Source organism: Ailuropoda melanoleuca, chromosome 2 (genome assembly GCF_002007445.2).
Source record: "Ailuropoda melanoleuca isolate Jingjing chromosome 2, ASM200744v2, whole genome shotgun sequence".
NCBI lineage: Eukaryota > Metazoa > Chordata > Mammalia > Carnivora > Ursidae > Ailuropoda > Ailuropoda melanoleuca.
This window is the reverse complement of record NC_048219.1, coordinates 56,831,399-56,843,732: the sequence shown is the minus strand read 5'-3', so window position 1 is coordinate 56,843,732 and position 12,334 is coordinate 56,831,399. Positions and strand designations below refer to the sequence as shown.

The window sequence follows — 12,334 nt, the reverse complement described above, 5'->3', positions numbered from 1 at the left end:
ATATTTGTTTCAGTTTTGCTTATACTGTTAGTGTTAGTCCAAGCATACAATATTTGCTTCTAAAGTATAGCCCTTTCTGAATTTCAATGGAAAGGTGATTACCAAGGCCTTTACCATGTCCCTTAAAATGATGTGACTCAAACTATTTATCCTGTGGTGGCCAGCAGCTGAAATTTATATTCAATTATTTTAACCTTCTGGTTGTTGCATTTTGGTGAACTCTTTGGAATCTGTCTCATGCAACCACATTTAGTATCAGCCAAGAATTGAAGAGAGTCTTTATCCAGCTCTTTTCTTTTCTTTTTTCTTTTCTTTCTTTTTTTTCTTTTCTTTTCTTTTCTTTTCTTTTCTTTTCTTTTCTTTTCTTTTCTTTCTTTTCTTTCTTCATTTCCCCCCTCAATTTACAGTTATTCAGGTAGTCTCATAATCTGTCCTCTGACACCATTAGCCAAAACATCTATGGTTTTCTGCTGGAATTCTAATCATTCCATGCAGACTGTGGGGGGGTCCTTAGAAGAAAAGTTGTATAAACATGTACTATACCAAGTGTGGTTCTTTTCTTGTGAGAGCTGAATTCCCTCCACTGTGTCCTGCTTTTTGATTGTTCTCCTGTGCATTGAAATAGTTATTTTATATATTTTGTCTTAACCTATGGATAAATGTAGACATAGAATTGTCCAAGGACCAAGTCTTGGGGTATCCCAGAGTTTAGTATATTAGGAAGAAGAGAGGAACTAGCAAAAGAAACTGAGAAAGAATGACAGTGAGGTAAGGTAGGGATAAGAGCCCGAGTGAATTAAGTCCAAGAGGGAATGGAAGAAGTCTCTTCATTAATACAGACAAGTTTCTAGGAGTTTTGCTCTAACAGGGAATAGTGTAATGGAGCAGAGAAGGGAGACATAGCTCAAGAAAAGTTGTTTTTTTAAGATTGGAGAAATTACAGTGTGTTTCTTGGTGATATCAATTATCCTGGAAAGAAATAAAAATTAAAATAATGTAGGGAAGACAGTGTATTAATGATGCCCTGATGAGAGAGAATGGTGGGTTTGGTTATGAAGGCAGAATATTTTGGAACAGATTTAGTTGGGGTAGTGGATTTGGTTGTGACAGGTTGTGAATTTTAAAAGCAAGATCACCTACTCAGAGTGAAAAGAGAGAATTATAAAATAATTGTCTATGAAAATGGAAAAGTGAATTCACTATTAGACACACCAAAAAAACAAAAGAAAACAAAACCAATTAATGTAAAAAGTCATGAATTTAAAGTGAAATTTGTCAGCATGATTGTTTTCTCTTAGTGACATTTAGCTGCTAAGGGATGGGAAAGAATAGGTGGTGAGTTTAGATTAGAATTGCCAGGTAAACTTATTAGACAGAGGGAGAAAGAAGAAATGGTGCCATTTATGTATGTCAGGAGGTGATTATAATGTTAGACCTTGGTATTTAGTCTGCTTAAGGATTGGAAGTCAGGCCACATAGGGATGAGAGAGTGAAAATGTGGTGGGATCACATATTATTTACAGTAGGTCAAATAATTGTTAAAGTTGTGGGTGCTTAGGGAGTGAGTTAAAAAGATAGAAAGTGTTGGTTAGAGAATGTGTGCTTAAAATTGATATTATGGAGCTTATATAGTTATTAATAATGTTAAAGTGAAGAATATTCAAGTAATGTTACCTCAAGATCATGTCACTTAGTGTTTCTTTTATGAGACTCTCCCAATTTAGCTTATCCATATTTGAGTTTTTAATTCCAAATTCTTTTCATCTAAATTTTGTTGCTCCATCAATAATTTGTTCAAGAATTGTGTTCTCTGCTTTTTAAGATGGCAATAATTGCAAAATTGATTTTAATGATTGTCTTTAGTTTTATTGTTTTTTGTTATTTTTAATACTTACATTTTTATACTCTATGGAGAATTTTACCTATATCTTACAAGCTGAACTTGGCAGGTATTATTATTTTTCCCATTTTACAGAAGAAGAATCTCAAATTCAGAGAGATTAAATGATTTGTCCAGTGTTTTCACTCCAAATCCCAATGTTCTTTCCATTGTATTGAATGGGCTTTAATCCGATAAATCTTTTCTAGCATGTTAATGGGTCTAGTACTTAGGGAGTTTTCCTCCCTAGACAGAATCCCTCAGAGATCGAATAATAGTCTAAAAGAGCTGTGGTGATAATGAGGATTTTAGGCTATGTAGCAGAACAGTAGATTAGGTGGGACTTTGAGAATTCTTTGAGTAATAAAAGGTAGGCAACTTCCTTTTCCTGTTAGCTCAAAAGGATATATAACTCCTTTAACAAAAGTCATGTAGAAGTCAATATTGAAAGCAAAGTCAATTATGACTAATTAATTTATAGACACTTATTTTTAATTCTAAAGGGGATTTGAAAAGCCAATCAAGTATGACTAAAAGTGTGTTGGGAGTCATAGAATTCATGAAAAATGAGGGTGAAAATAAGAAATGGTCAGGTATTCTTTAATGCAGGGAAATATGTCCCATTTCTTTGACATTTTAGGTAAAGTTGTCATGTTCAATAATCTCTGCTCATGCATTTTATACTATGGAGGATCCCAACCCATGACTGGCCAAATTAAGAGCATTCCCTTCATGTTGACTGGAATTATGGTTGTAGAACAAGTTGATCAATTAACTGAAGCACATTTGTATGGGAATAAAAGAGATTTGGCATATATTTCTTTAAATATGTTTTCCAGATACATAAAGTTTATGAATAAGAAAAAGCTCTGTCTTTAAATCTGATTTTTATTGGTCAATTGATTACTTTTATCCATGTTCTCAGGGTTTTTTTTCTAATGAGGATAAAATGTTAAATTAGTTGATGAGATAAGAAAGTAGACAGATAATAGAAAATTTAAAATTCTCAAGAGCTATCATTTCTTAAGTTCTTTTAAAATTCTAAGTATTGCCTCAAATCAATTGGCTAGGTTTTATAATAGAAGACCGAAATATATTAAAACCAGTAAATAAGATTTTTATTTGAGAGACATTGTAATATGAGAAAGAAAATTGACCTGATTTGCCAGTACTCTTCTGAGCAATTTTAATCAAGTCATTTAACCTTTCTGAACCTCATTGCTTCTTTATCTATAAAATGTGTTTTACTAGATAAGCTCTAATATCTCTTATAAATTCTAACTATACTACTTTTTTTTCCTTTTTTTTTTTTTTTGGAGAATGGATTGCGTTCTTAAATATTGAGATATCACTAAAGCTGTTTCTCAGGTCCCATAATTTTGTAATCAATGGTCTAAAATTGTAGTCCTAGTGGTAGAAGTGGTGATAGCTATGAAAGGGAAGAGGTCAACCTGGAAAACAACTTTTCCTTGAAAATTTTCTTTGATTCAGGAACATAGGCTGTTTAGCCAGTGAGGATTTACTTCTAATTTGTAAAATGGGAAGACCTGTAAAATGGGGAACATGAAGGACTTTTCTTTTGGTCTTCCTTCTTTTCAGTTTAGTGGTATTTGAAAGCATCCCTGAATTTGTGAAGAAACACATGACTATTTCTCATAGAATGAAAATAGCATTTAGAACTCTCTAGGAATGGAAATTATTACTAGTTGAGAATGGTAATGAAATCATAATTGGAATTATAAAGAGTCTCAATTGTGGCCTCTTAATTTTATGAGATGGGAAAAGAGATACTTTGCCAGTATGCGTAATAAGAAAGATTAATATTGTGCAAAAAAATTTGGTTGAAACCTAATATTTCTCTTGAAATGTAAAATATAAGATTCCCAGAGTACGAAAAGTATCTATTTTTATATCTATTTTGGGAATTAGAGGTATTTTTTGTTTTATCTTTTCTTTATTACAAAAGTAATGCATGTACATTGCAAGATTTTGGAAAATATTTAAACTTGGAATGATATCATAAAAATTTAAGAATTATAAGCAGATTTCTTTTACTAAAAGTAACTAGTTTTACAATGCTAAAATAGGAGTTGTAACTGAATATGTCACAAGAATGGGTGTTAATGGAGCCTTTATATAGGTCCCTTAAGGAAAGATGTTTCAATGGTAGCATAACTTTCTTAGATTTTGAAAATCATCTATGTCTCACAGTCTTCTCAACATTTAAAAATAAGGCTAATAAAAATGTACAATAAAAAAGCAAATAAGGCATGCCCATCTTGATTTAAAATAATTTTATTTAATACTATATAGTATATATGTATATAATCTGATGATGCATTCAACTGAAGAAGTGTGATATACTATATGCAATTTATGCTTCAGCAATTATAATTGTTTTATCTAGGGCCCCAAAGGAGATCCAGGATTTTCCCCTGGTCAAGCTGTTCCTGGAGAAAAGGTAATTAGTTGCCCTGGAATAAAATCATGGTGATATATTTCAAGAATTAAAAATTCATTTTTACCTTTTTTAAATGTGGATTTTACTTGATATCGGATAGAGGAAACAGAGAATTAGAGAAGGTATTAGACAGAGAAGATAGAGAACTTTAATGAAGGAAGAAATATTTGAAAAATAAATTATATCATCAGGTTAATGCATCAATTAAAATCTTAATTTTGTTGACTGTCTACTGTGGCCTACCATTGTGCTACCTGTCAATTAGGGATGGGTGGGGCAAAAGATTAGAGCAGAATGCGTCCCTAATCTCAAAAATCTGCTGTTAAAAGGCATATACACAATAATACATAAATTCTAATTGCATTTTGTGCCTTTTTTAGACTAGTTCCATATACTTTATCTTTTTTAAGTCCCCAGTAATTGTGAGAGAAGCAGCCATCATTATCTTGTTTTCCAGTTAAGAAAACAGAATTCATAGAATTTAAATGACTCATGAATAGTTAATGGTTGAGTTAATGATATATTTGTTTGACTTTTAGTCTAGTATGCATTTCATTTTATCGTAATGCTGTTAAACATACACATTCACATTTAGGTAAAAAGAAACTAACATTCTGAATAAAGCTAGCAATCTTTGTTAGGAGGAAGATACTGTTTTCCACTGAGGTTGAATAAAATTGGAGTCTTTAGGAATACATCCGGGAATCTCTATTTGGACAAGTACTTCATGAATGTGATAAAATTTTAGGATGTTTTTGTTTGTATGGTATACATTCACAAGCTTTTAAAATCCCTGAATAATTTTGGTGGTTCCTGGGTTGAAATCTGATCTCTTAATTGGCTTACAGAAACTCTTGTAAACTAAAAAAAACAAAAAACAAAAAACAAAATGAAACAAAACAATACACCAACCCCCCCCCATCATATTAATGAACTTTACTGGTATTATACCAACAAGTAAATCCTCAAAAAAATTTTAATCTAGAATCTTGAGAATTTTATTCCTGTGATGGAACTGAATTCACTGAATATAAATAATTTAGAAAGAGATTGAAAATTTATTAGAAACATATTTTCATTGGTCCCTTAGTTATTGTAAGGAAAAATATCCTGCAATCTGAGAAACAAAATGACATCTTTTAAAATACCTAAATATAGAACATTTGACTTCTTACTTAAAATTTAGAAATTAGAGGTCCATTCTGTTTTGGTGATTGCTTTAAATAAACCCCCCAAATTAAGCATTCACATTTATATCAAATGCTTGGTTTTATCTTCACTTGTGGCTTCCCTGTACAAAATATAGGGTGGTTCAGTATGTGTACAATATCTGTATAAAATATAGGATGGTTCAACATTGGAATTGAGGCTTGGAAGTATGTCAGTCTTTTTTTTACTTTTTGAGTTACTCATATACTAATTGTGGTTAATGCTATATAGGAATAAGGTAGTAAGATACAGGACTTAATAATATGTTGCCACTGAGCTTTAAGTGAAATCAAACTTTTAAAATGGAGAGACGTATTTCTAAAATGGTAAAATTTAAAAAACATTTCTTACACATTGTATTTACATTAGATTGTGTTCAAACTGAGGTGGCAAGATATCAGTTACACACATTCATTATGAATACAAATAAAATATGAACATCATATTCGTGAGAGTTGATGGGGTGGAAAACAATTGTGTTTTATTTTTAATCACTTAGCCATTTTTACATAATTATATGGTCAGTGACGACATAAAAGAAGTGCAGGGGCTAGTCCTTCAGTCAGTATGGAACATGTACTAAAAACGTCTCTCATAGAGCATATTTCTTCCTCCTATCCTAAGATGAGCTCACAGGCCCTCATCAAAGCTGGGGGAGCAGGAGGATGGACCACCCTAATAGGTGAAGTCCCATCCATCTGCTGAAGCCAAACACACGTCCTCCCCCAAAATTTTCACAGCATTTACTCCCCAGTGGTGCAGCGGCCAATACAAGTGCAGCCCGGAAGCCGAAGTGTCCTTTTCTCTGATGTGACATGTGAACCCAGCCCTTGCTCCCCACAATCCTGCCTTGAGGTTCCTAGTGGGAGTCCTGCTAGGAGGCAGCCCGAGCCCTCCGCAGCTGCCGCACAAAGTGCTTGTAGAATTTTTAAGTAAACTTTAAAAACAAAACAAAACAAAACACGGTAAACCTTGGAACTACAGGAATTTGGGGAGTGAGGGCATTCCTAGAGAAGAGAACATCTGGCAAAAAGGAGCCGGGGTATGGTAGTGGGGAAGTACAGTGGTACTCAGTATGGGAAGAGAGAAATACCGGAAATCTCAGAAAAAGTCCTAAAAGGACTCAGAAAGGAGGTGGAACTTGAGGCGGATTGCGAAGATAAGAAATAAATTCAGTAAGATTTTGACGTCCAAGATGAACTCCTGCAGCAAGGGAATTCTAATGTTCACTTCCTTTTCATAACATTACACTTCTGTTTGTGTTTTGTCCGTAGGGCAATCAAGGCCTTTCTGGATTAATGGGGTCCCCTGGTATGCAAGGTGATAAGGTAAGACCTTTAAGACAGAGTTTTACTTTGACATAATTGGATGTCATCTGGGGCTGGAAGCTCTTGAACTCTTAAGATCTCATTTTGAAGTTGTGCCTGAAGTCAATGTTTTAAATTCCTTTTCTCAGCGAAAGGGATTAGGATGCTGTCCTAATCCAGGAAAGTGGTGCCCACAAAAGGCAGTACTTTATGAAAAATAAAACCCTTCAGTTAATGATGGAGACAAAATTCACATGGAGAAAGAAGTCAAAGCCACTGATAGAATGTTGAAGCTTTTCTTTTCTTCTTCCTTTTTTAATGTTAGGGCAGTAACCTACTTCTGAAACTCTGACGTCACTTTTTAACTTTAATATGTAAAGTGAGGTATACTTAGCTATAGGTAACAATTTTGGCTTTTTTTAAAGGGTTCTTATTTTCTTAGGAAATAATGATCTCTGCCATGATATATACACGAATGTGCAGCCTGAAGAATAGGAAAGAAGTAGGAATTGGGGATAACTGGTAAAAAAATATGACTAGGCCTTTTCTGAGGTAACAAGAAATATTAACACAGCTGCTAGAATTATTTCAGATAAAATATGTTGTGCAGTTTCCTGCTTTTCCTCTATATATTCAGCTTGTTTTATTTTTATTTTTTCCCAAACACTGAGTTGTTGACTTTCAACAGAGGAAAAGGAAGATACAAAATATCTTTCAATGTATCAAGGGCCCCAGAATATTGAAGGGCAGTATTTGACTTGGTATGGATATCTAAATACATGTAATAATGAGCTGTGTTGATGTCTTAGTGTGTCATAATCCTTTCCTCTTAGGAGATTTAGGTTGGAAGTGGTATTTAGGCTCTAGTTACTTAGTTCAAATTCCATCTACCATTTTCTAGGTCCCATTGACTTTGGGCGGGTGCTTAACCTCTCTACCCTTCAGTAGACTCATTTGTAAAATGTGACGATAATACTACTCACTTCATAGGGAGGTTTTGGGTATAAGGAACGAGATAATCCATGCAATACAGTGTCAGACACATAGCAAGCCCTAATAGCTGTTAGCCATCATCTCTTCTTCTTTTTTTTTTTTTTTAAGATTTTATTTATTTATTTATTTGACAGAGAGAGAGAGAGACAGCCAGCGAAAGGGAACACAAGCAGGGGAGTGGGAAAGGAAGAAGCAGGCTCCCAGCAGACCAGGGAGCCCGATGCGGGGCTTGATCCCACGAACCTGGGATCACGCCCTGGGCCTAAGGCAGATGCCTAAAAACTGAGCCACCTAGGTGCTCCAGCCATCAGCTCTTTACCTGGTTTTGGAAACATGACCTTGTTTGCTTTTCTTCATGACTCCTGCTAAAGGGTTGAATTTTAAAATGATGAAAAAGATTTTGATCTCTTGGATGCTTTTCCTCCCACAACCACACTATCGTTATTTCTAGGGCCTTCAGACTAATTTTCATTGTAGGGAGTGCTTAGAATCTGATCACTTCTTTGAGGTTGTTGGTCACTCCTATGGAGACAGGAACCTGGAGAGTGATCATTTCTAACAGAATTGGTTTTGATATATAGTCATGAATCTGTTTGATTAATGCTACTTAGTATACCTCTGACCACTAAGTATACCTCTGAAGAAACTGTACTGACGAGTAGCATCAAATAGAGACAATCCCATGGAAATTATCTTAATTATTTTATTTGCTATTAAATATACAGTTATTTCATCCTAAAGAACGATACTGCATATGACAGAAAAACTAATCATTACTTTCCGAGGTTAAATGATGCCTGTGGTTCATGAAATTAGCAATCCAGAAAAGGGAATTCTCAGTGAAGTTTGAGTGATTGTTGTGTAGAAGTGTATATAAAGAAATATCTGTAGAGACAAATTTTAAAAGGCTAATTTTAACCACTAGAGCAGATTATCATTTTAACTTTGAAATTGTGCTTACTTAAAGCAGAAGATATTCACTTCCAAAGACCTGTGCACATATTGTATGTCTTGGCTTATAAGTATTTGAAAATCTTAAGATTAATATATGCTTTTTGGTCTGCATAAGTCTAGTATAGTGAAATACAGCATTATTATAAACAAACCGGGTTATAGATTATCTTTCACAGATTTCTTTTCCTCTTATGTGATTTTTTAAACTTTAAAAATCTGCCTTTTTTTTGGGTTAAAATTGATCATATAGAAACCAGTGATCAATTAGCAGCTGTAGCTCAATTTTCTCTAGGGATAAGTTGAAAATATTATTTATTTATTTATTTATTTATTTTAAGATTTTATTTATTTACTTGAGATAGAGCAAGAGTGATATAGTGAGAGCTAAAGTGAGAGAGAGAGACACACACAAACGGAGAGGGAGAAGAAGGCTCCCCACGGAGCAGGGAGCCTGATGTAGGGCTCGATCCCAGGACTCCAGGATCTGAGCGGAAGGCAACTGCTTAACTGACTGAGTCACCCAGGCACCCTAAATTGAAAATATTTAGAAACAAAACTACTTTCTGATAAATGATGCATTTGTGGTTTACTATGATTTGATAGTAGTTTAGGACAACGTTGAAACATTTGAAATGATTTTGTAGTTTTTCTGAGTATTTTTCCTCTTTTTAATAGAGTGTGGCTATTGATAGAAACCATATACAGATTTTAAGAAGAGTATTGCTAGGAAAAGAACATAAGGAGTCAATCTAAACCTAAACTAATCCTCCACATAGCAGCCTTGGGACAAATTTCTATCATACTATGGCATGTCTTATTTTAAAATGAATATACAGTAGAAATACATTCAAAATGAGCTTGATAGACTGTTACTGTGGTCCGTACAGAAGGGGAAAGGGCAAGACCAATTAATAGGTAAAATGGGTAGATGATGAGCTGTTTTTATGAAATTTACTAATTTTGGTTCATGTTTTGAACCACCTGGGCACTCTAGGTTACTTCCTTGCAAACAGGATCCATGCTAGGAAAACCTAGAATAATGGCTCCTATTAGCTGTGACCTGGGACCCCTGTTTCTTTCATCCTTGCATTTCTACCCATAGTGTTAGTGCTAGGTGAATTCTTAATGTCAAGACAAGAACTCAAGTTATTCACTTTGTAAGTGAGAAATCTAAGATAAGTCCAGCAAGGTTAAGAGAATTGCTCATGGTCACTCAAAATTATGGCAGGATCTAGAGATGAAACTTATTGCCACTGAATCCACTGTGCTTTTAACTATTCTTTACGTATTATGAGAGATAAACAAGGTACTTGGGTTTTGATTAATATGAAGTTTATTACATCTTTTTATCTATTAAACTATTTTGTGCAGTATCATTACAGTTATTATACTAGTATCAATAGTAGCTGTTTTATTATGTGCAATATTCCAGTTGCTCTGCTGAGCCTGTTTCTTTTCATCTTAAAAATAACTCATTGTGGGGCACCTGGGTGGCTCAGTCAGTTGAGGATCCGACTCTTGGTTTCGACTCAGATCATGATCTCAGGGTCATGAGATTGAGCCCTAGATCAGGCTCTGTGCTCAGCGTGGTGTCTGCTTGATTTTCTTTGCCTCTCCCTCTGCCCCTCTCCCGACTCATGTGTGCACACGCATGCTCTCTCTCTCTGTCTCAAATAAGTAAATAAATAAAATCTTTTTTTTAAAAAACCTCATTGAGACAAACAGTATGTTTAATATAAATCAGCTACCCAAGGCTAAGCAATTATTAATTGGCTGAGTTAGGACTCAAATCCAGGCCTGTTTGACATATGACTGTTCTTATTAACTTCAAATACTGCTTCCCCATTAATTAATTAGTTTGTTAAGCTAGTATTTGTTAGATATGTATTTTAGTACTTCTCAGTGTCCCAGGCATGTATGCAAGAGGAAGTAAAATTTTGTTTTTCATGGAAGCCAAGGGGACAGATATGGTTTTGGATGACAGATAATAATGACTTCTTTCTTTCTTTTTGCTGGAACTATCTGGAAATACTGAAATCCTTTCAATATAAGCCATACTCAAGTAATCTTAAAAATGGCTTCAAGAAAGTCATGTGGGGCACCGTGAGAGCTCATGAAAACTGTTGAGATAAATAAACAGAAAGTTGATGTTGAAAACATTCTGAAAACTAGAAGTAATATTGAGAGAAATAATGAAGTGAATAAATCAGTAGCAATGTTTTTTTCACCCTTCAGTAGAGTTTATTTTGGTTTCTTCTTTCCCCCTTTTTTATCTCTCTCCTCCCAACGTTTTTTTTTTTTAAACCAGTATTAACATCTTAACAAGCACTGTGTTTCCCCAGATTGACTGGTTACATTGCCGCAATTTAGCCACCTTCATGTCCTCTTATTTTCCCAGGAACTAAAGTATGTTTTTACTTCCCACTAAGTGTCTAAATTTGTGCCAAAGGCAGATAAGTTGGATCCAGAATGCATGCTGTGTTGGATGGAGGACAAGTCATTATTCTGAGCTTGGACTCCAGATGGAGTTTTAAATTGTTTTTTAATATAGCCAATCAGTTGCTATATTAATATTGGAAGTCTGCTATTTAAAATTGTAAGAACATTAACAATGATTTCAATTGGAGCAGTTTTTCTAGGATCAAGAGGATAAGCCAGATGGGAGCAGTTAAGCACATCTCAGCACACAGGCATATAACTCACAGCAATTGTGAAATATGATGCACACATTTTAATACAGATTTTTATGCATAGTGCATGGCAGTATTTTTCTGAATATCAAAAATACTAACTAGTATGTTTTTAGCAATAATTACAAATAATTGTGAATTCTTATTCTGTTCTAATGGGATTATTTCAATTATTTAAAAAAATTTCCATTACATATGAGGTACACAATAAATATCTCTACAAAGTTGGAAAGGAAAAAAGCAGTGAAAGTATCAAGGGGAATGCACTGGGATTTATTAGTCACTCAAAAACTATACAGCTTTTCATAATTTATTTAAAACGAGGACAGTACTAAGGAGCTAAAATACTGAATGTCCATGAGAACAACAATAAAAAATCAGGATTGACATAATTTCTGTGCTGAAGAGAGAAATAAGGAGAGTTCTACTGTTTCTATAGAGTTATCTCTATAGATATTTTCTCACTTGGCCACTATCCTGGTAAAAATCTGCAAAGCTACATTTTACTTTGGGTTGATTTCCAATCCAAGTGTAGTACTGAAAGTTTGATACAAATGCTGCTGCACTGGGGCTGGCCCCACTGTGGCCATCTCCTCTGCAATCCCTCATTCCCACTAATGGTAGGGGACACAGAGAGCCAGCCGGTGCAGTACTGAGCTCCCCCACAGGCAAGCCAGTGATTGCCGGCTTGGCGTAGTTTGCGGGACTTTGAAAACTTCCCTGTATCCAAAGATATTTCCTTCTGTCTGGCTTTTGTGATTGACATTTTAACATTAAGGATCAGTTTATTTGGCTAAAAGTATTTTAGCTTCCAGAAATTAAAAAAAAAATTCTGTCTTCA

The 12,334-nt window shown here is 34.4% G+C and overlaps 1 protein-coding gene across 2 annotated transcripts in view; it reads left to right on the top strand.

Moving 5' to 3' along the window:
* Nucleotides 1–12,334, top strand: part of COL24A1 (collagen type XXIV alpha 1 chain) — a 380,233-nt gene that overhangs the window by 57,182 nt on the left and 310,717 nt on the right. For both annotated transcript variants that reach the window (XM_034653815.1, XM_034653814.1), the window contains exons 8-9: nucleotides 4,287–4,340; nucleotides 6,824–6,877. In XM_034653815.1, coding sequence (XP_034509706.1) covers nucleotides 4,287–4,340; nucleotides 6,824–6,877 — 108 coding nt within the window. The remainder of the gene's footprint in view (nucleotides 1–4,286; nucleotides 4,341–6,823; nucleotides 6,878–12,334) is intronic.